This window comes from Apostichopus japonicus, chromosome 11 (genome assembly GCF_037975245.1).
Source record: "Apostichopus japonicus isolate 1M-3 chromosome 11, ASM3797524v1, whole genome shotgun sequence".
NCBI lineage: Eukaryota > Metazoa > Echinodermata > Holothuroidea > Aspidochirotida > Stichopodidae > Apostichopus > Apostichopus japonicus.
The window spans coordinates 23478325-23501004 of NC_092571.1; the positions used below are offsets into that span (position 1 = coordinate 23478325).

At 37.9% G+C, this 22680-nt stretch overlaps 1 protein-coding gene and 1 long non-coding RNA gene across 6 annotated transcripts in view; one reads left to right on the plus strand and one right to left on the minus strand.

The window, feature by feature from the left end:
- The window catches only part of LOC139976438 (von Willebrand factor A domain-containing protein 5B1-like), a 76168-nt gene extending 59193 nt beyond the window's left edge, over nt 1–16975 (plus strand). For 4 of the 5 annotated variants that reach the window (XM_071985163.1, XM_071985161.1, XM_071985165.1 and 1 more), the window contains exons 3-10: nt 3518–3632; nt 4315–4651; nt 7211–7338; nt 8357–8921; nt 10234–10388; nt 11306–11456; nt 12422–12538; nt 12918–16975. In XM_071985163.1, coding sequence (XP_071841264.1) covers nt 3518–3632; nt 4315–4651; nt 7211–7338; nt 8357–8921; nt 10234–10388; nt 11306–11456; nt 12422–12538; nt 12918–13996 — 2647 coding nt within the window. In that variant the 3' untranslated portion in view covers nt 13997–16975. The remainder of the gene's footprint in view (nt 1–3517; nt 3633–4314; nt 4652–7210; nt 7339–8356; nt 8922–10233; nt 10389–11305; nt 11457–12421; nt 12539–12917) is intronic. The other variant, XM_071985162.1, reaches the window with a different exon arrangement.
- Nucleotides 16697–21836, minus strand: LOC139976442 (uncharacterized). Its single transcript, XR_011796130.1, has 2 exons — nt 20955–21836; nt 16697–19092 (listed from the first exon to the last, which is right to left on the minus strand). It is a non-coding gene; the product is annotated as an uncharacterized lncRNA (long non-coding RNA).
- Nucleotides 21837–22680: the final 844 nt, after the last annotated feature.

The following is a 22680-nucleotide window of genomic DNA, read 5'->3' on the forward strand; positions in this document are numbered from 1 at the left end:
AAACCTTCAAAAGTGGGGCTTTCGGATATTGTGGGCCGTGACGTAGAATCACCTACAAAAGCAATGATCCATAGGACATGCAATCAGGTCGAACATGTTGTGTGACTGGTTACAATCTTCAAAAAGGTTATGGATGGAAAAAAACTTTTGGGAACTCAGGCAAAAGTGTACATCTGGTTGGTCATTTTCAAGCCCGAGAAGTGCCGTTTCCGGTGATCTGGGGGGTATCAGAACCAGAAATTTTCTTGTACGCTCCGCGCCAACCGATGGTGGCGCTCCGCTTAGATGGTAATTCGCGCCCCCCGGGTTAGAAAATCCTGGATACGCGCCTGCTTATTTATACCACACTGTTCATTCAAAGATTTTTCTATGGTACGTCTGCTTTTTTCTTCAATTTAGTGTTTCTATCCATAAAATCAACCGGATCACTGATATTAAAATGTTTTTTCATTGGTTAACACATGTATATAATTGAAATATGAACATTTTCAAGACCTATATTTTAAATATATATCTATATATATACATATATAAACGTTTTAAATGTCATACTACTACCTATAAACATAAAAAAGATTGTCTTTGAAGCTTAATAGAACCGCCATAAAATTAGAATTGGGACTTATTTTTCTATATATCTTCCTCTATACTCTCCTTCTGGGATTTGCCTTTTCTGTGTTTTGTGCTTCAGAAATAAAGACATCAACAAACAATGAATTGTAAAAAAAGCCGTCAGATTCTAGAAAAACTGTGCTTTGCCTTCGCGAATGAATAACTCATTTGCATAATATTTCGAATATCATGAAAATGCTCAAAGGGCACGTAGCATTAATTTCAACCTAACATTTTTAGTTACTCCCAGGAGACTTGATATGTTATTTTGGCTAAACCATTTGCGTTCATATTCACAGACGAAGGGGGGGGGGTGGTTATTTACTCCTTCTGACGTCAAAGAGAGCTAAGAGTTTGTCTAGATTTCACATGATATCCTCACGTAAGACAAATAACACACAGGCTGACCGTGGGCGAGGCTACAAATAGAAACCAAAAGGGGTTAGGCTAAAAGGTGAGGAACGCAGTTAGGTCTAAGAGAAAATAAAAATTCGAGAAAGACGTGTTATTTTCAGTGGTGTTTAAAAATAGTTTCTGGACGGTAATACGGTTAATGTTTGGCACGTTGTCGCCAATTAGGATTCCACTATGACCTCTTTAGATCAAGTTTCTGTAAGCAGACGTTTGGCTAAGATCATTTTAGTATAGGCTATCTATTCTCTTTCTAACCCACTCGTGGTACACATTTGATTCGCTTCTCGGCCTTTCGGCTAAAGACCATGTGAAGTATTTCCCCCACCCCCCTTTCTAAGGGATTGCAGATACACCTTTGACGATGAGCATACGGTCACATGCTTAATGCAAGGAGAGTGGGGCTGCGGATTAGATCATTAGTGTGGCAACTATGTAGAGATTTCCAGTGCCAATGCAACATAAGCCAATTTTAAGTTGTGTTGCACTGGTGCAATCTGCGCATCCCCGAATCGTATGGAGAGTCCAAAGTAGTTACTTTTGATTTCTGCGATTGATTTGGATGCGGCGGTTTTCCATCCGATGCTACTACATATATAGCAACGACTAATTATTTCCCCTTTGGCGCTCCATAGTGTTATATTTCTTCGTGAATTTCGAAATGTTGAGAAAAAAATGCTGTGGTCTGTTGACAGCAGCGATTCATTGCAACTACTGTACTTATATCGCTCAATAATCACCTGACACCTTTTTTTAATTTTTATGATTAATCCATTTGAAATCAGATATTAGCTAAAACGTGTAATAATATGTTGTAGCTGAAGTGCTTGTTATGAAACAGTAACATAGTCCGATTTGTACATGCCGGTAAATCCAAAGCCTGTGACGCACTACATGTGGGATACTTGCATAACCGCCCATCCCCCTACGCAACCAATAACTTTAAAAATAATGGATAGATGGTTAACTTCAGTTTGTGAGCGCGCTTCTTTTGCGCTCTGTTTTTTATATCGGGAGCTGTTTTAATGCACAGCTCTCTAGACATAATGCTTAAACAGTCTGCTTAGTGATCGAAGGTTAACCATGCAAGATACTACGCGATCTCATCTCGAATTGCATTGTGTTTGACCATGTACTGTATTGTCTTGTATTGTATTGTGTTGTATTGTGTTGTATTGTATTGTCTTGTATTGTATTGTATTGCATTGTATTTTATTGTATTGTATTTTATTTTATTGTATTGTATTGTATTGTATTGTGTTGTGTTGTATTGTATTGTATTGTAAACATCAGCAATAACGAACATACAATACACACTGTAAAGAATTATGCACAACTTCAGCATGTGTTAAAGTAGTTTTTTTGGAAAGTCTCTCCTTTATGAATTTTTACATCTGACAACAACTGATTAGTTAACATCATGATATGATGTATTATGCATGAATGATATATCAATTTTTATTTATGAACTTGCCGGTATGACAACACGTGGTTAATCAGCATCATCACGACAATGGCAAACGGGAAAAGTCATTTTTCTTTTTTATCTCTTTTCTATGATGTCTTATTAATTCAAAAAGGAAAAGAGCTGATTCACTGAACAACCCATGTGTCGGTAAATCATTTTATTCAGAGTGCATTGATGAGATATGATTTCAAACTTGATTCTTTATCGATCAATCATGAACTTGAAAGTAAATCTTTACAGAACATTTGTCTTGTAAAAATCACAAACATGAGTTCAGTTCTGCATCCGCAATTAATCAAGAGTAATAATCATTATCATTAGGGTCCCTCGTTATGGAGAAGTTTACGTTGTTTCATTGTATCTCAATATGAAATATGAAGCCCATTATTATAAAAAAAAATATTGCTAAGCCTAATGATGGTGTAAGTGAAACGGGGCAAATGTAATAAAGCTGTGGCGCCAGTATGAATGTCGAAATGTAATCGCTTACTCAAAGCAGGTAACTTAAACTGCTCGAATAAGCAACTTTTATTCCTTTTATCTGAAAGAATTTGTGTTCGACTTCTCTGCATTTGATTATAATAATGATGGCTACTAGATGCTCAAACTCGAAGAAAGAGTTAACAGTTAACACCAATCCCCTCACCCTCTCTCTCCCTCTCTCCCTCCCTCCCACCCATCACCATCCCAACTCTACAAAACATTTTCGCTCACTAAGGAAATATAGTCTCTATTTTTGCCACTTCTGAACGTCTTTGAGAGAACGGAAGCCACCGAACCTTAACTTGAAGCAATTTTGAGACTTGGGAATATGTTAGCAATATGAAAGGGTAAACATATTCACCTGTTTGAGCCTACATCATCTTACATAAACTATCCTTTTTATTTATTCAACAACCAATACATAATCAAGTACTTCATATTCCCACCCGGTTATGTATCCTCTTGATTCGTGTGCTTTATATGTAAGGAACGTAGCTTAGTAACAATTCATAAATAAACAATTTTTTTTTAACTTTCTTTTAGAGTGCATGCTTTTGGCGTTGGTGAAAATGCATCAAGAAGGTTGATAGAGGGACTAGCGGAAGCTGGCAGAGGGCGTGCTGAGTTTATCGCTACAGGCGAACGAATGCAGAGTAAGGTAATATATAAGATATATATTTTATTTAAAACTATAGGACTAAAACGAAATTATATAAAGAGTCAATTTTTAAGGCGAAAAAAAAGCATATGACCTTCTTTTTCTGTTTTGTATTAACCAACGTCACTGGCCCACCAGTAATATATACCTCGTGATACTTAAACTAACAGACTGGACATTGTGGAACCCTTTGGTGCATTCGATCTGAATATTTACCTCGCTCTCATTAATGAAATTTCCGTTCGGTATACGTGTTTAGCTTCCGGCTCTTCGCTTTACGGTCATTCTTCGTAGTATGCGTCCTTTTCTAACCTAAGCACAAGTCGATCGCTGTATTGCCGGAACATAAAACACCAGACTTTCCCATTTTAATGTAATTTTTACTTTTGTTGTCTGTGACTTCCAACAATTTCACTGGTTTCAAAATGGCGCTGATATTGATGAAACGTTTATAAATATATGTAACCGTAATACCGGATAACATATGTTACGTAATCGGGCAGATGAATAAGTGGGTTACATAACACGCTTGATTCTCATTTTTCTTCCTCTGTAATTGCGGCCACAACAAAGAGAACCCCACAATTCATATTTGTATATCTTAAATATCATTAAATAATCACACTGGAACTATAAGAAATGACATTTTAGCTTGTTTCTGTTGTTCGCTCTTATTAAACAGGTTATGAGAGTTTTGAATCAAGCCCTACAGCCAGCTATAAGCGACATCATGCTTGAATGGACCATGCCACCTGGCTTCGAACTCATCCAGACGCCTGCCCAGCATTCACCCGTCTTTCGCGGAGAACCCATCGTTGTATACGCTGTACTGTTGGATCGAGCACGTATGGAGAATACATTAGCTAACGTGTTGTCAAAAAATAACCATCGAAGTCATCTGATTGATCAATGTTTATCACGTGACTCCAGCAGCGAACGATTAGAGGTTTCAGACTATGGTTCGTCGTTATTAATGGCTGGTTCTCCTTATAGAGTACGAAGACGTCAGGATATCGACAGTATGTGCAGTTTTATATGATTTTAGGCTGAAATCAACGTAACTTGTTAATGTTATAATAGTAATGTTACACAAAATACTGTCTTCCCAATGTTGTGCATACTCTAAGAAAGACTGAGAAAGACTGAAAAAGGCTAACCAAGACTAACCCAGAAAAACCCAGAATAACCCAGACTAACCAAGACTAACCAGACTTACAAAGACCAACCAAGACTAACCAAGACTAACCAAGACCAACCAAGACCAACCAAGGCTAACCAAGGCTAACCAAGACTAACAAAGACTAACAAAGAATAACCAGGACTAATCAAGACTAATCAAGACTAACCAAGACTTCAACATACGGAACAGAGACATGGGTGGGTTGAAAGGATTCCTATTTCTATGGTACTTCTTAGTAAGAAAAATCACCCAAGATAGAGGCCTTGGCATGAACGACAACCAAAGAACTTGATATACTTTCAGACCCAGTCCCCTATTTATATGATTGTATACCTTGTTTCTCAAAAGTAACTCTAAAGGCAAGTGTGTGCATTGTATAGGCCTATATGACAACACTGTATGTTTCCATTGTGGTTGTTGTTTTAGTTTTATACTAGAATTTACGTTAACATTAACAAAATAATAATTGTGCAACTAAAAAACTCAAATCAGAAAGAGTATCCTCCTGATTATCGTTTATAATATTTGTTCCTCTCTAAAACCAGTCTGTACTTTTAACATGCACCCAAATTAACACATTGCTTGCATAAATGAATAAGGTTTTAATACTGCAATCCCACTCATCCAACTGCAGTTCACGCCCACGTCTTCTTTGCTCTAAATGTATTATTCCAAAGGGTAAGTATCGTCATTCGTAAAAACTCAAATCCCTGATCATTTTTGCTGTTTGTTGCCCCCACACCCCCTTTCATTTTATGATACAAATTTATTATATTAAATAACATTTCATGCATTATATAGACCACCAGGTGTTCAATATTAATAGAACTACGCCATGCACGTGCAACGATGACATAGACTCTATATATCTAACAAAGCTACTCTATATCCGTACGTCAACAATCTGAAATTCACAACAAACGTCCACTAAAACAGATTTGTCTTCAATATAAATGTCAGGGATAGGTCTGAAAGTTGAGCTGACAATCATATTTCACTTGTCTACGATAATACTCGTCAACAGCGATCTATCATTTACTTGTTACACGTTTGGCGTTCCATAATGATGGACTATGTATTCGTTTTTTACACTTTTGCATACTTCGTCTTCTTAAACGTCTGGAAAGGGTAAAGTGTGCCTCTCGCAATGCAAGCATAATTGGAATTCATTCCATTGACCTATACATCGGAAGTTGGAAGTGATCAGACGATGAACGAGAACCTTGTGCAGAATCAACACGACCATTCATGCAAATCACAACTAACATTATTATCCATTGTACATACCCCGGAGGTCTCAAGGGGCACCTTTACGGTGTAACTCTTCCGACGCAGAGGTCCTCAACCTGTTTACCAAATGGGCAGACTGTTTTAAGTTTTCCTTTTTGCATCTCTAATTTTTTTTTTTTTGCTTTTTCTTTCAAAAAAACAAAAACTTTTATAAAGTATCAAGTTAAGAACTGCTTGAGAAGATGCTGATCCATTAGTGATCCATCCAGATTTGATGTTAAAGTTACGGTGATAAAGAGAAAGGATTTATTTCAAGACGAAACACATTTTAAATTCCAACTACCTGCGGGTAATTCAAGACGCTTATCAGCGGTTTGTGATCAGAAGTAGGTTGTCATTTTCCTGCAAGAAAATACTATCTTCACTGAATAACCGGTATATTTACGTCAAGAGGGATATGTACAAGATACTGTGTAATTTACACCGTTGTTTTTTGCCCATCAGTTGGTCAGTAAGTCAGAGGGGCGCGGCACAGCTAATTTGTTATCAGATTGGTTAGGTAAGAGACCACAGGAGTGCATATGTTGTTGGTGACAGGTATCGTTGTTCGTAAAGTACCCAAAGCAGATCAGGTTTTGATGTTTTCAATGTAAAATTATTTAATCTTTCTGGGCTGGGAAACAAAATATAAACAGCGGATGAATATGATAAATATTAGCCAGCAGCCCTGACAAGAACGGTCAGGTGCTACGGACCCGGGGTCCAGTAAGCGGGCATAAAACCCATGAATTACAAGACCGCATGGTCATAGCACTCCACACCCTTGGCATGAAATGTTAAAGCATTTTAAGTGAAGGCTTTGACACAACTTGCGTTCTTGCCTTTAAACAAGTTCTTACAAGGAAAAATCTTTAGATTTGAATAATATGTGAAAAAGTTTCACTATATTAAGGTTTTTAATATTAGGATGTTTAGAGCGCCATGTCAAATATTCTAATGTATAAATTGTGTAAAAGTAAGTTGGCCTGACGTTTCGATCCTAGCAGGATCTTCTTCAAAGGCTAAATGACAAGTAACAGTAACAGAAGGGGCAAAAACACGCACAAAATACAGACAGGTTAATGAGCAATGTATAAATTGATTATTTTTTGGGCAATTAATTTAACAGGAACACTGTCACCTCTCAAGTTACATCTACCTTCGTCCAACGGATTACCCGGACGAGCCGTAGTAACGGATGAACCAGGATCAGCAGAAGAATCTGGAACGTCCTCACAAAGTGATCTTGCCAGACATGTATGTTCTTCAGATGTTTAAGGAAGAATTTAGGCATTACATTCATTCATGACATGTTGCACACCATTATAACACACTGTTATCAGTTTAGGTTGCACTTCCTTGCCACTTTAAGTTTTGAGCAATGAGTTTTCTAAAACGTCTGTGTCTCGTCAATGAAAGCGGCTGGACTATTCTAACACAGAGACTGTAAGGTCAGTTCGTCAGATACAACTTGAGAATCAATAGGAAAATATGAATCTTTTATGGCCTGAAATAACATGTTTACAGGGCATAACCATCTTATCACGGACAGATGGTGTGGCATCTTACCCAAGGATGCTCTGTTATTTAGACAAATTAAAATACCATATTTGGCGTGATTTAATAGCATTTATGTGACAGTGGATTAGCATACATTGAGAAGTGCAGTGAGAAGCCTACGGTATCATTCATTTGGCCTTAACCAAGAATTCTAGAGAATTTAGCATATTTTACAGGTGAACTGGAATAGCTTTACTAATCCAATATTCATCCAGCACTCATTTTATGTCTTGGAGGATGGCATATCAATACGACAAATTTGTTTCCCTAGTGGGACTTAGAAGAATATCTTTTGCCATCATTATTATAACGACGTAACATGTAGCGTGAATGTAATATCCGAGTGTCATATATGCAACATACGGCATAGAACTCACGGAAGGTATCTGAATGGTAAACAAATCAAAATGCACGTCTGGTAGGCTAATGTCACGCAAGGGAGAGTACATGATCTACAGTTATAAACACGTCCTGGCCTTATTTTCATTAATAATGCAGTCTAAGCAATCATATGAAACCTAAAGAATCTCAAAGGGCATGTTGATCTAATTGTCTGTATACTGCCTAGTTCTATTCATCTGACTATTATCCAAATATCTCGAAACATCCCCATATCTGGCGGTTAAGGTAATCAGATATTGTTTGAATATTGTCGTTCTTTCGAGGAATGTATCAAATTGCTAATTAATTAACATTACTTTCATTATTTTCGTAGAGTCGGCTGTCGCCTAAGCGATCCAGGGCGGTCTCTGTTCCCGGTAATACCCTAGCATCGGTCGAGAATCAAACTCTTGAGACTGCAATCGACCAGTTAAATGCCATCAATGCATCGCGTGATCAAACCCCATCACACGTCACGGACGGGTTCCGAAAGCGATCTTCTACTGGTGCCAGGCACAACCAATCCTCTCACATGAGCAACGTTAGTTTTGACTTTGAACCAATGAGCCCAAGCTGGGATAATTTTCTTGAACAGACCAACGACGATATATTTGACCATACACCCAGTTTATCACTTACCGACGCAGTCGTCCTGGAGAGTGGAGAATTGGTAGACATCCAAAACAGAAATGGCCAAGGAAGTGTCTCTATATCCGGGCTGTTTTGTGGAAGACCAATCAGGTGCGAGGTACCATTTGACATCGAAACTTTAGTCAAGGGGGAATGGAAAGGTCCATCAGAAGAAGACGACGTATGGGAAGAGACTATCCATCAATTGGCTGCTACCAGCCTATTGGAAGATTACGAAAGATCGGGGAAGAAAATACTGGAATGCGAAGGTAAATATAACTGGCTTCAACGGGAAACATAGAGTATCATTGGTTACATTCCTAATGCATGTTCATCACTTCCAATTCAGTGGTTATTAATTAGCTCTACTCAGCGGCCTTACAGTTGAGACAGGTGGGTTAATGCCTCACCGCAAAATTGCTCGAGCATAGTTTTTTCTGATATACTTCCTTATAACCTTCACTTTTGTATAATTTCTGAATCTGCCATTTGAACGTATAACTAACGGGAACACAAAAACAAAAAACAAATTACATCAAAAGTGGCCAAATATAACTCCATGTTGCATCTATACAAACACTATTTATCATATGAAGCAAGATTCCTCTTACCATGAAAACTCTCCCCAAAAACGTCAAAAACTAGGTCAAACCCTTTGAGGACTGAATTGTGTAACCATTTTATGCTCTCGTCATTTGTCCTACACTTTATCATAAACATGAGAACACACTGCTCCTTTTCCCATATTTCCAGGTCCCCTTCCATATTATTACTGGCTTCATATAACTGAAGTCCCTGTATCCCCCACCCTTCGCCCTCCTCCATCGAACCTGCTTTCATCAAGCCTACAACACTCCTAGGACTTCGTGTTGTCTCTTCCAAACGACCTCCTTGGATCAGCCAGCGTCATGCCTCATCAATATGCAATCATGGAGATAAGGTTATATATTTTTTACCGCAGCTCCTTCCGGCGTCCTCGCAGTTTTAACCTTCTGTTTGCTGCCTCTTCTTTTACTCGTTGATAAATAATTCTACATCTCTCTTTCATATTATATTCTTATGTAGACTTGTACAAACAAGTCCTCATCCGGTTTTACTCATTCAAGTGGAAATTGCCCGAAACTTGCCTTGCCTTAAACCACTGCAGTAATTTCAGGCTAATGGATATTCAATGATAATTGCATATCTTCAAAGGAATAGCTCCATGTTGGTTATACTGTTGAACATATATTAGAGGTGCTGTAAAACAATGAAGCTAAGATTGATAAATAAAATACTGTCCTGTAATATAATGATTTCATAAATGAGTCATGCATGCTGAGGTCAGCTTTGCAATCAGGCAGTAAAATCTAAATAAGAGGTTATTGCAGTGAATATTAAAATAGCAGATAATATCCACAAATATTCCCGGCGTGGATCTTTGGCGTGGAAAATTAGATGCACTCTTATACTTGACCTGCAATCTTAATTAATATTCGCAATAATTTTCTCTCGCTAACTGTCATAGAAATATTTGCGAACGAGGATGGGGTATTACAAACTAGTAACGTTTTTTGTTTTCCATTTCTCTTTATTTAACAGCAACACAACCTAATAAGCATATGCCTTCTGAAGAGTTGATCAAAGTTCGTGCCAAAATGGTGGATCTAAGCCTTGCAAGTCACGTGATTTGCCGCCATACTGCCTTTGTGTCTCTGGATTTGGAGACATTGGAACCGCTGCCTTCACCTACAGTTGTAAATATTTTATAAAGATTATGATTATATTAACATTTGTAGACTAGTTTTTGGTTTTACTTGATAGGTCAGTGACTACATATCTTGTTTGTATGGGTACGCGTGTGCGCTTTTGTATGTGTGACTTTGATGGTTGCTTTTCCTTCCGTCCTTTAAATCAGTCTTTCTGTAAAATCTTTCAGTTGGGAAAGGGAGTGCAAATCTATCCATTCGTGACTTTTGTATTAATACATTCATATGAAATTATATTCAACTTCTTACTGATTCAATGCGTGAATCTTGATAAAGTCATAGCACATTATTAGGCGCGGATCACGGTGGGGGAGAGGGTGTGCATCATCTTCCCCATTTTCAGTTGAAGTAATCATACACACAATTTTTCGTGTAGACTTTAGGATAGACCGAATTTATAGCCTAAATGTGCCTCAGAATATAACATTTTGCGTCTAACTTTTCCGAGGGAGGACTGGCCAGACCCCAATAAATGAGAGTTGCTTTCAAGGAACGCAGAGTAACATCACCTTCATTTCAACAATACTGGATCAGCCCGTGTTTATTGCTAAATGATCAGTATTATGTAGCAGTTTCGTCCCCGGCCATGGTTTGTCACAAAGAGACCCTCGAGTTTATGACCGGTAGCTCCTCCCATTATGTTAATGACACACCGGCGAAGTGCTGAAAGATGAAAAAGTCTGGAAAGAGAACACAGAACAAAAATAAAGGTATTGCGGACATTGTTCATGGTCATCGTACCTCTTTGATGATAATTCGAACTCCTTGAAAAGCTATAGCGTATACGCCTTCCTCGATGGTTACATCCATAAAAAATAGGTCCAAACCATGTACGCAAGACAACAAAAATTGGTTGTTTCAGATGGAAGTTCAATCAATGTTTTCTTCTTTTTTCATCATGGTAGATATTGCCTTTTCAACACAATCGACACTCCTTCAGACCACACCTTTCCCGCGTGCTTCGACAGTGGAGTAGTTTCGGGACGACAGCATCCGGGAAACCTGTGTCGTCATCTTTTACTGATTCAGAAGATGAGGTTATGTCTTCGGGTTACGGTAATCAGTCTTATCAGTTTCATTATTATTGATTGATATATACATGACGAAATCTTCTTATTACTATTATATCAATCACCCGAACATTAATTGGTTACATCAAGTTCTCTGAGAATCTTAAAACTCAGTGTTAAGTTTAATGACAGAAGACTGACATGCTCACAATTGTTAACTTCTTCAGAAACTCTCTAAACCTAAAACACCATTCATTAAAGGCATTGAAGACTCGCCCAAACTGCGTGCGGCCGTCTGAAAAAAAGTTAACTTTCGGTTGCTTGCAAGTGACGTTTTGTTTGTATCGCTACAAAATGCACACAGTAATGAAACGTGATACCTTGTTATCTTTAGCTGGACCTGAGATGTCCATCGCTGTATCGTTTATACACTGTGCTGTCGGTATTGACCACAGCTGTATGTACTGACTGTACACTAGTGTCTAATTACCGACGGTAGCAAGCTGTGTGTGTATTTTCTGGGATCGATTGTGGTGTCTAACACTTCTGTTACACCTCATTCGAAACTAGGTCAGATTACCGGCATTATATGTTTCTTCTTGCGCGAGTCTTCACACCCTTTAAGTGCGGGAGGACATAGCTACTACCAGCTTCCTGATCATCTGGTATCGAAGAATAGTAGTGATTAAGGATGAACACATTTGAAACTGTTTGGCTACGTTTGTAGAATTATATTTCGAATTTTAATACATTCTTCAACAGTTCATCAACAGTTCCTCCCCATGATGTGTAATCAGAGTGTTGTGTACGACGTCCTTTGTTCTAACATATACCTGGGATGTTAGGTCAGCAATAGTCAAACAAAAATATCCTTCTTTAACCTGTTGTTTGACTAACAGTTGTTTTAATATGTTAGATAACGCTTACTTTATATTTCAAATATCACTGTTAGTTACCAACCACCTTCTTACCTATGGTTTTGACTTTTTCCTTCTTTTTTTTCTGACAAAGTAGGTCGTTCGGAGTCACCAAATTCCCAGTTTTCACAAAGCTTCCATGAGCAACCACCCTTTCAGCCCAGTGCTGATGGCAAACCAAGACCAGAATGGGCAAATGAGTATTTCACATGTAAGTAGAAAAGTATTTCCCACCAAATAGAATGATCAGTAGTACGTGATCTTTATTGGAACCAGAGGTCAAGGAATTACTGGTCTGACGAGATGGATGGGGCAGGGTGCTACAGCTTCAGGAAAAAAGGTCAAATAGGGGCATTGTGGAAATAAAGGGATACAGTGTCATGTATTCTGATTTTCATACTATACTAGTAAGGAAAAATAAAGACTTCATAAAGCGTGGGGTGGTCTGGAGACGTAATGTACACCACACAACTTGAAGTGTACACAACCTATCTTTACTAAATCCATGAATTGTCTACTTTATGTGTACTTTGCCTCAGTTTATATTTTTTGATCATATCCTACTTTTTCATTTTGGGTTTGAATTATAGGGTCTCTTGCAAGTACTTACCAAGGACAGGGCAACTCCAAACCTCCATCCTGGCACTTTGGATCTCGTTTGAATAGACTCAAGACTAGACTAGGAAACATGCCTTCGAAACGTCCTCTATTTAGAGCCGTTGATGCAGTGGAGTGTTGCGTTGGTAGGACGTTAAGTATGGAATGTGTTGAACTACACGCACTCGTTAATCTACAACTGGCTAGCGGCTCTTGGGAATTAGATCACGAACTAGCAGATGCGATAGACATCACCCTTGACAGACTGTTCCGCGCATCCCCAATATGTGATATCACAATGGAACCCTTAGAAACTTGCATTGCTGTTGTCGAATCGGACGGTGACCAAATCGGGCACTCTAAGTCAGCTGACGAAGGAGCAGGTGAGAAAGACAACACCCAATCGCACTGCATTGTCGACTTGCCCGATTTAACGGTAACTTTCAATTCAGTGAAGGTTGATGCTAATGATAGCAGAAACCATAAGCCAATTCAACGCAGTCGATCCCAACCAGAGACAGCCAAGGAGTTCTCCCAAACACAATCCCCGAAGTTTAGTGGTCGCCACTTGTCCGAAAGCGACGCGGAAAGAGTTGTAGCTGAGTCTTCTTCGGGAGAGGGTTTTGTAGAGATCCCAAAGTCAGACAGTGGGTATCAGACGGTGAAAGGATTTTCTTCTCCCGACGAGTCTTTATCCGAGAGAAATTCCCAAGCGAATGCACCGCTGAGGACTTATCAGGATTCATCTTTGGATGTTAAAGAAGAGGACGCGAGTAGCGTCTCTTCTCGCTCGGACCTTGAAGGTGCTCGAAGTCCAAGCAAACTCAAGAGAGAGCGATTCGCCCGCCAACGTGATTTTTCTTTCGATGAATCCACTGGTAAGCGTCTTTGGGCTACGGCGTTGGCTTTGGTTTGGCTAGAACACAACTGCGCCTCTTTTTTTAACGAATGGGAACTTCTTGCCGCCAAAGCTGATCACTGGTTGTCGGAGCAGAGGCTTCCGAAAGGAACAGATCTTGCTGGTCTCAAAGCAAGCGCAAGGCAAATCATTGTACTATCTAGAAGACTGTAAATGCTAACTTGCGTGGCTTGTGTGTTATAATTTAATTGCATAATGCATCGAATGATTGTATCCCTTCTGTTTTATTCGATTCCGACGCTTCCAAGCCTTGCAAAGTTTAAAGAATTATTCACTAGTCTGTAGTCGTAGATGAGGCGTCAATGCATACCCAGTTTTTGATAATGTTCTTTGCAACTTTCTCCGTGTCTTTTCTTCCACCCGATACTCATAGCTGCGATACAGTAACCACCTGTAACACATGTTACCGTGTTACGAACACAAAGTAGTAATTACTGATGCACGGTTGTGGGACATGGACAGTAGTTGTTGTACCACCTATGAGTATTGGCTGCATTATATCCATATCCATACAACATATCCATCAACAACAAACATGGCATCTTGGGCATTCTTAGTCCTGTATAATATCTGAGGATTAGAACCTAGCCAATCTAGTTAATTGCTTAATATGTAATATCTGTCCTAGTTTATGGATGATTCCTTGTACTTGGTATGTAGCGCTTCATTCAAAGCTTAGTGGTGGTTTGGAACCAATGTTTAGAATTATTTTGCAAACATTCTCGACTTGAACTTTCTCATGGGAATATATGCCGCAGCTGTACTAAAGGGCGAATAATATTGAAATTAGATCAACGTTAAATGTTTAATGAACTAATAGTCTATAGTTTTGTGTCATTTCGAGTATATATACATATAAATTCACAACTTAATGTTACTACATAACACCGTTTAGTAGTAAATAAACCATTGCATAATGTTATTTGTTAGTTTTACAGGAAAAATAAAATAAATCATGTAAAAACACAACAATGTCTAGATAATAAGTTGCCTTTTATATATTTTTTCTTCATAGTTAATGACATGTTACCACTTTTTATACTTATATTACAGTGTTCACTATTTTTGTATTTTCAATTTTTCTTCTGCATTCTTCATTATATACAGTCATTTTATATCTAGCTGCATCTTTCGCACGATTTATGTCACTTTTCTATGAACAATCGATTCTCGTTTTATGAAATTGTCTGAAGACAACTCTTTGTTTTCTTAAAACAATGAAATACGTTCCATGCGCTCCATAAATTCCATGATCTGTTATGCAATATATTTTTTTTCTTCAAAATACGTCAATTTGCTTATTTCGTTACTTTCGTTTGACAGGGTTTTGTTTCCAAGCTTTTGTATCTGATGATGTATGTTTGTGTTTGTGTGTTTTTTGGTATAGTTTCTGAGATGGTTATAAAATCGATAATAATACACAGCTATACAAATGACACACTTATTAAAATACTTGTGAGTTATCGTTATGCCATCTGTTATATCATTTAATCCATAGGCTGATTTATTATTTGTTCGCGTCTTTATTTTTCATTTTCTATAACAGAACGAATGACTTTATATGTTCATAATAATATATTGAAATAATATTAGAATAGGCTAAATATCAGGGTATGTGGAAACAGAACATTCCACATTTAATTAAGTTTTTTTCTCTTTTTAAACAAACAAATTGACAAAAGGTTGGAAAGTCAACGAATGAAATTGAATTCTTGAGGTAGTTACTTCTCGTCACCAATTTGCAATTAGAATAATAATAATAATAATATATAATAATAATAATATATAATAATAATAAAAGTAATATATAAAGTAAATAATCATAAGAATATGAACTGACAATTTATTAAACTGTATGAATAAGACATTCAAAACTTATTGGTCAATACTATAGGGTTACGGGCGGTAAATATCTACTTTCCTTCCCCTAATAAATTTAGTTTAGTCTTTGGGGGTTTGGTGGATCATATGTGTTTACCGAAAATAGGCTAGTTACGAATTTCGCTCGTTATTTCTGTCATTTAAATATCTTAGGATTTACGTTAACACCTAACAATAATTAAAGAAAGCTAGGTTTCTTTTCATGATTTACACATTTGCCACACGAACACGTAATTAGTTAAGACAAGGTTAGGATTTATTAAAACTGTATGAATAAGACATTCAAAACGTATTGGTCAATACTATATATAGTATAATACGAGCGGTAAATATCTCCTTATCATAATCTAATAATGTTGAGCTCCTTGCCCTAACAAATTTAATTTAGTCTTTGGGGGTTGGTGGACCTTTTTTCGTTTTCAGAAAATAGGCTACGAATTTGACTCGTTATTTCTGTCATTTAAATATCTTAGGATTTACGTTAACACCACCAATAATTGAAGAAAGCTAAGTTTCTTTTCAAGGATAGGATTTCGAATGATTATGGACAAAAAAAAACCAATCCGAGAAGTTGGTGGGGAGGATATGGAAGGAGGGGGTGGGGGGGGGGATAACAAAGGTATTTAATTATATGAGCACTGAGAAAAAATATGCTTAAGTTATTGATAAATTAATTCCTTCAGTAATTGAAAGTTAAGATGGTGCATGTTTAACACTTTAGGAAGGGATACCTTGTGCAATGAACACACTTTACCCCCTTCTCAACCCCTCGCGCAACCAGTATACTCCGCGAAAATTCCTCCGGAGCCTTGCTATGTTACCATATTATATATGCGAGACCAAAGTTTTTTTTTTTTTTGCATTCTTTCGTATTCCATTTTTTTTTATTTCTTTTAATCTTTCCATAATAATCGCGGTACATTCTCGTTAATTCAACAAAATAGTTCGACAAAGTTTTAAACAATATCTCCATAATTTGTTTCACATTATATTTTGAAAGCCTTGCATGAAAAAGTTTATTATAAATATAATTGTTATTGTTAAATTATCTATACATTAATTTACAGCATATACTGAGTTATATTATGTTATGAATTAATTCTTCACATAGTCTATTTGTACTTTAATGGGAAAATACAATATATCCTTGAGCAAACTTAAAATAGAGCTTTAAAGAGAATTATTTTACTGACAGATTGGCGTGCATTGCAGATACCTATGCTTGTGATCAACAGTTTGCTTGGGATATTTTAACAAAACATTATTACTGTTTGGGAAATATGACTAGTAACATCTAGGGGCGATACCACTACTTATGTACGGGGGATAGGTTGGGTGAGGAGTAAGATGTCTTTCAGGGGAGTGGTTTACGATCCCTTTGGAGGAATTCTGATCAACTGGAGGTTGCCTAGATAAAATGCATGTTTATGTCATGAACTGTTCACTATAGGATTTTGTGTAATATTTTGTCTGCCGGTGAGAGATCCTTTAATTATAATTCTAGGGCTTGAAGAACACCCCCAACCCCCCCCCCCTCCACCCACACCCAAGAAGTATCCGTGTATTCGTCATGTCCAGGGAGATGCCATATGGGCAGTATGGAATGGCAGATAACGAAATGTGTTTGTCCCATTTTGTTTTCTGTTAAAACTTCCATGTTGTTAAAACTTTAAAAAGTTAGTATGTTAAAATAAACTCTGTTGAAGAAAACAAGCCAAGAAATTACTTATTAAGAGAAACATCAGACATTAATGAGCGTGGCGCCATGATGCTATTTTTAGACTTGCTCAATTCTTCACTCTTGTACATGAATCAAAACTGGTATATCTCCCAAGACGAAAGTACTTGAAATATCTTTCCTACAGGTGACGTGATTCATTATGAAGGTTTTTGATCACATTAGCCTACTTAGGTAGAGATGCCAGATTACTTTAGATTTTTCTTCAATTTAAAACAGATAATGAGGCTATATTGTCAACAAAAACAACAAATAGTACAGGCAGAAAACATTTTTAATTCGATTGTTTACCTGTGTCAGCCATACACTTACAGTACATGTACGGTATCCCATAAAAGTGGACATTATCGCCATAACTTTCAACACGCGATTACCACAACAACAACAACAATAGCGACAAACACAAAATAAGCACAAACAGCTGCAATATTTTAACAACATTACCGATCAATCAGTGACTGGTATACATTTTCTTATCAGTAATTCATTCGGTCAATTAACATCTAAATAATACATAAAGGTTCGTTTCCCAATGCAATATACTGATCTATTATGATTAAACTAGCGTATTCTTACCATACATCTAAGTCATAATTGTAACCAACAAGTAAAAGAACCAGTTTTGTCTCACTTGCGACCAAAAGAAATATTAAGAAATATGTAAGCAGTGACGTATAGGAAGGACCAACAGAGCCTCTGACGAAGCAATGGGAATGGGACCCCAAATTCGAGTCCACATGGACCCTAGGCCCAACGATGTTTCGGGATCAGATGGGCAAGCTTTGGTTATCTGGTACATCTAGACTGCTTGTAAATGGCACCCTTAGGCGTCTCTGTTGAGGGAAGGATTCTCGCTTGAGTTACCATTTTGGCCAAGGGCTGATCAAGCGAGCTTCAGCGGAATGGTAGTTATTTCTCGCCATTTGGGTCGCGTGATGCGGGAGGTCCGAGGCACCGGCCGCATCGGCATAGTTACGCCACATTAACATAACCAGGTGAATTAATGATCACAATAACTTTACTTTCTCCGTACCAATATCAAAGAAAACATATCCCACTTTATCGAACCGGATTCTTCTATCGCTCTCAATGTTTTGGTCTCTTCTAAAACGTGCAGCTGTGATAGAGCGGTTAAATGCAATTATATGTGCCTAGATAGGCTCTGGTTCCTTAGGTCCGCAAAGTGTGCCCAGTACCATGAAGAAAATAGCAATGAAAATGAGATATGCAATCACAGCGTAGAGTGTAATGTGTACTGGATGCAATGCGTCGAAAGTGGTGAAAGGCAGAGGCGCCGAGAGACTTTCGTTGAAGTTCGCATCGATATCGCTTAACCGTGTCGTTACGAAAACCGCGGTGTATTCCTTATAAGGGGGAAGGTTGATCACTATACGTTCATCAGTGATATTGAGTACGTCATAGTTTCCTACGAACGAATCGGTTCTATTAACTTCAATATGATAACGGTAGTCGATATCGGGATTGACTACTGGCTCCGTCCAAGCTAACGTCACCAACGTCCTAGGATGTCCTACCAACATTAATTCATCAACGTAATCAAGAGCACATTCTGTCATCGGACAAAGACTAATTAAGAACATAAGAACACAGGAACGCATGGCGGATTGTTCTGTGGAGAAGGAAACAGAAGGTAACCCATATGAATCAACTAGTTCTTGTTATATAGTAATGTAGCAACTGAGTACATTTAATGTTTCACACACATAAAGAAACAAAAATCCAAATATTTAACATAATCATCAAAAATGTGTGTGACGAATAGGTTGCGTGGAATGAAGTTATCACAAGTTGATGGTGTCATTCACATATTTCAACGGAGACGGCTTGGATTATTTGATTATGGAATAATGCAGTGGCGTGAGCTAAGGAGGGGGGGGGGGTGGTGGATCATGACCAAACGTCAGTCAGGGATTTTTTTGGGGGGTGGGGGCGAAAATTCGAAAGAATTAGCACAACCTTGGGTTTAGAACCGAATTTATAGTTTATATATGCCCCACCTTAGCTCACGCCACTGCATTATCAAAAATTCGAAAGAATTAATACAACCTTGGGTTTAGAACCGAATTTATAGTTTAAATATGCCTCAGAATGCACCATTTGAATTATATACTTTGATTTGTTTCTTGAAGAGGACCCCAGATCCCCTACGTGGGTGTCGCATGCAACGATCCCACAGTCACACCCATATGTCGGTCCTCCTAAAGCCCATCGACCAAATTTCATGCACCTGCCAATATTATAGTAGGGGAATTTGGAAACCCCCACCCACCCCTACCCCACTTTTCAAATCCTGTGAACCTGACTGTGATGATGATGTATGAGTTAGGCATACAGTTCGAAGGGTCTCAATGAAAAATGAAAAATTACATTAGATTTGTAGCCCGACGGCCAACATGTGTTTTAACCATAATGTCTTTAATTACAGCCAACTTGATTACTGCGCATCGGGTATTCAAGGGGTCACCTCTCGTAAAGTGGAACATACATTTTACCTACCAGACAGAAAGTAGTGATAATGACATCCCGGGCGACCAGTGTCTTTTTGGTGCAAGGGGGGGGGGGGGTAAGGGTTTTTTACAAGTAGGCATTATATTGTATATTACATTGTATAGTTTGACATTAATTTTGTTCCTTGCTAAAATGATGTAATTTTCAGTTTCAGTAGCAACGTCCATGCAGTTACCGAACTAGGTGTGCAGTACGAAGATCCCGCCTAATTTTATCAACCCACTCAAAATACAACTTAAAATATTCTGTAATTATGAGCTCAACCGTCTTGAAAATAGACCTAATTTATAGCAGAAATATGCATCATTAAGAATGCTCCGTTTTACGTCTAAACTTGTAATTGTTTCTGAGGGGGGACCCTCCCCCCTAACCCCCATCCCACACACACACACCCTAGATGAGAGTCAGCCACAGCAACACCAGGCTCTCAATCTCTTTGTTTTAAAATCCTGGAGCCGCTTCTGACTTCTAAGAACTCCTAAGAAAATTCCCTTATAGAAGCTACTATGTAGTCAGGTAGCTTGGCACTGTAACGTAATACGGGCAACCACCTGACATGTTTCAACTATGATATCTTCTAAACCCCCAAAGCACTCCCGTTTTCTTTACATTGTTGGGAGTTTGGGAAGGGCAGGCCTGACGAAATGTGTTCACAGGGATACATATGCTCCTTTTCATAATATAACTTCACTTGCTTTAGGCAAATACAGACTTCTAAAAGGACCGATCGGGGCTCTGCGACGTACGGTACTCGCCCGGGCTCTGCCTGGCTCTCCACGGGAGAGGACAAAGGTACAGGTGTTCATCACAGACATTTATATTATCTAAGATTAAGCTATATACAGGTTATAAAGGTATTATTGATATTGCCAATATGGCATGGTCACCATGAGTTACGTCAGTAACCTATTCTAATGTTAGCCGTCTAAGTCATTACACCCATATATTCCATTGATTACTTACCCATGTTTTGTTTTTCACTGGCCACAGGTTCAATGTAACATGCCAAGCACCCTTTTAACTTCCTCGGTAGATAAGGTGGACAACTTATACACAGTGTATAACGGTGTGTGTCAAATATACATTAAAACAAGGTTTAAACTACCATGGATAGGCCTATGGCAATATAGATATACTTTGAACTGTAAACGTCCCTCATTATTTGCTTGGAATCAATGCAAACATGCCCTAGTTTGTGTTGTGTTGTGAACACAACTGTATTATTTACTTTAATAGGCCTAGCCGTCACGTAGGCTTGTTTCAGATTTTTTTTTTTTTTCTTTCTGGGATGTCAGAAATCCGTACAGTTACTTTTTTTCTGACGTCACGAATGCGACGTCACTCAACAATTTTATGAACGAACACGTACCGTGACGAACATCTGCAGCGTTCGCTTGTATGTATAGCAAGCAGCAGATTAACATTAGGGGAAGTGCACAGTATAAATAACGAAGTGTGTGTCGATATAGTAATTGTAATTATTCATAATGTAATTGTAACGTTCGCTATTTTACAAGTGAAAAGTCAAACAGAATTGATCATCACTCTCAAAGCGTTTCTAGAGAGTGAAAGCTCAAAGAAAGAAACTCCGAGGCAGTTTATCTTTTAGATAGAGGCTGTAGAGGACGCAGTGGGTTCGACAAACAAATCCCAACTAGACCTAAGAGCAGACACGAGGAAAATTCAAAAGTAGTTGAGGGGTCAGCAACAAGGACTTCAGATAGAATTAACAGTTCTCTCATTCCTAAGTACGACACATGAGGCACGATGATATATAAATACCATGTCATATATTTTGTAAGTAACATATATACTTGAAATAATTTAAGAGCTTGATATTCAACTATAAAATACCTGTCTTTGTTCATTTCCCGTTAGAATCACTTGCCTAATAGTGAATCACGATGTTTGGCAAAAAGACTGTTAACCAAAAAACAATTAATGTCAGTATTTCTTGACGACTGGACCTCTTTAATAGTTCTATAATCTCTTGAACTTAGAACCCGGAGATAACATGTAATCACCTTAACTCAACACAATTACAGACTAGAAGCAAGCACCCTGTTGCGGAAATACATGCATTGAGTTTGCATTATTAAGACACGTACATGTGTGATTTATTTCTTGTTCAATCAAATCGTACATCAGTTGACACAGACGGCTACTGAAGTCTGGTAATGACTGCTACCAGGAATATTGGTGAGTAAGGCCTATATTTATTTAAATCGTTACAAACTGACTAATAGATTTTATTTATACACACATGCATACATACATGTATATATGTATATAAATATATATATATATGTATATATATATATATATATATGCATACATATATGTGTGTGTGTATGTGCGTAATATTTTAAGTATAGGCTACTTGTAAAATATCAAAAATGTGATGTTTTTTGTCCGCCCTTATAGCATGTTACAGATCGAGTTACCACTTTGGGCTATTCACCTATAAGCAACCGCCTAACGTTTGTTTTTAGATTATACTATATATGGATAAAATTATATTATCGGCTGCTTGTGCCACAATATAAAACATAGGAAGGCGGGGGATTTCATTTACTACGTACTGGTTTCATATGACAATATCCATAAAAATGAAATAAAACTTCTGTTGTATTTCCCAAAATTAAAATGAATGGTTACAGGGTGACATGGCAGACCTTGGTCTATGTCC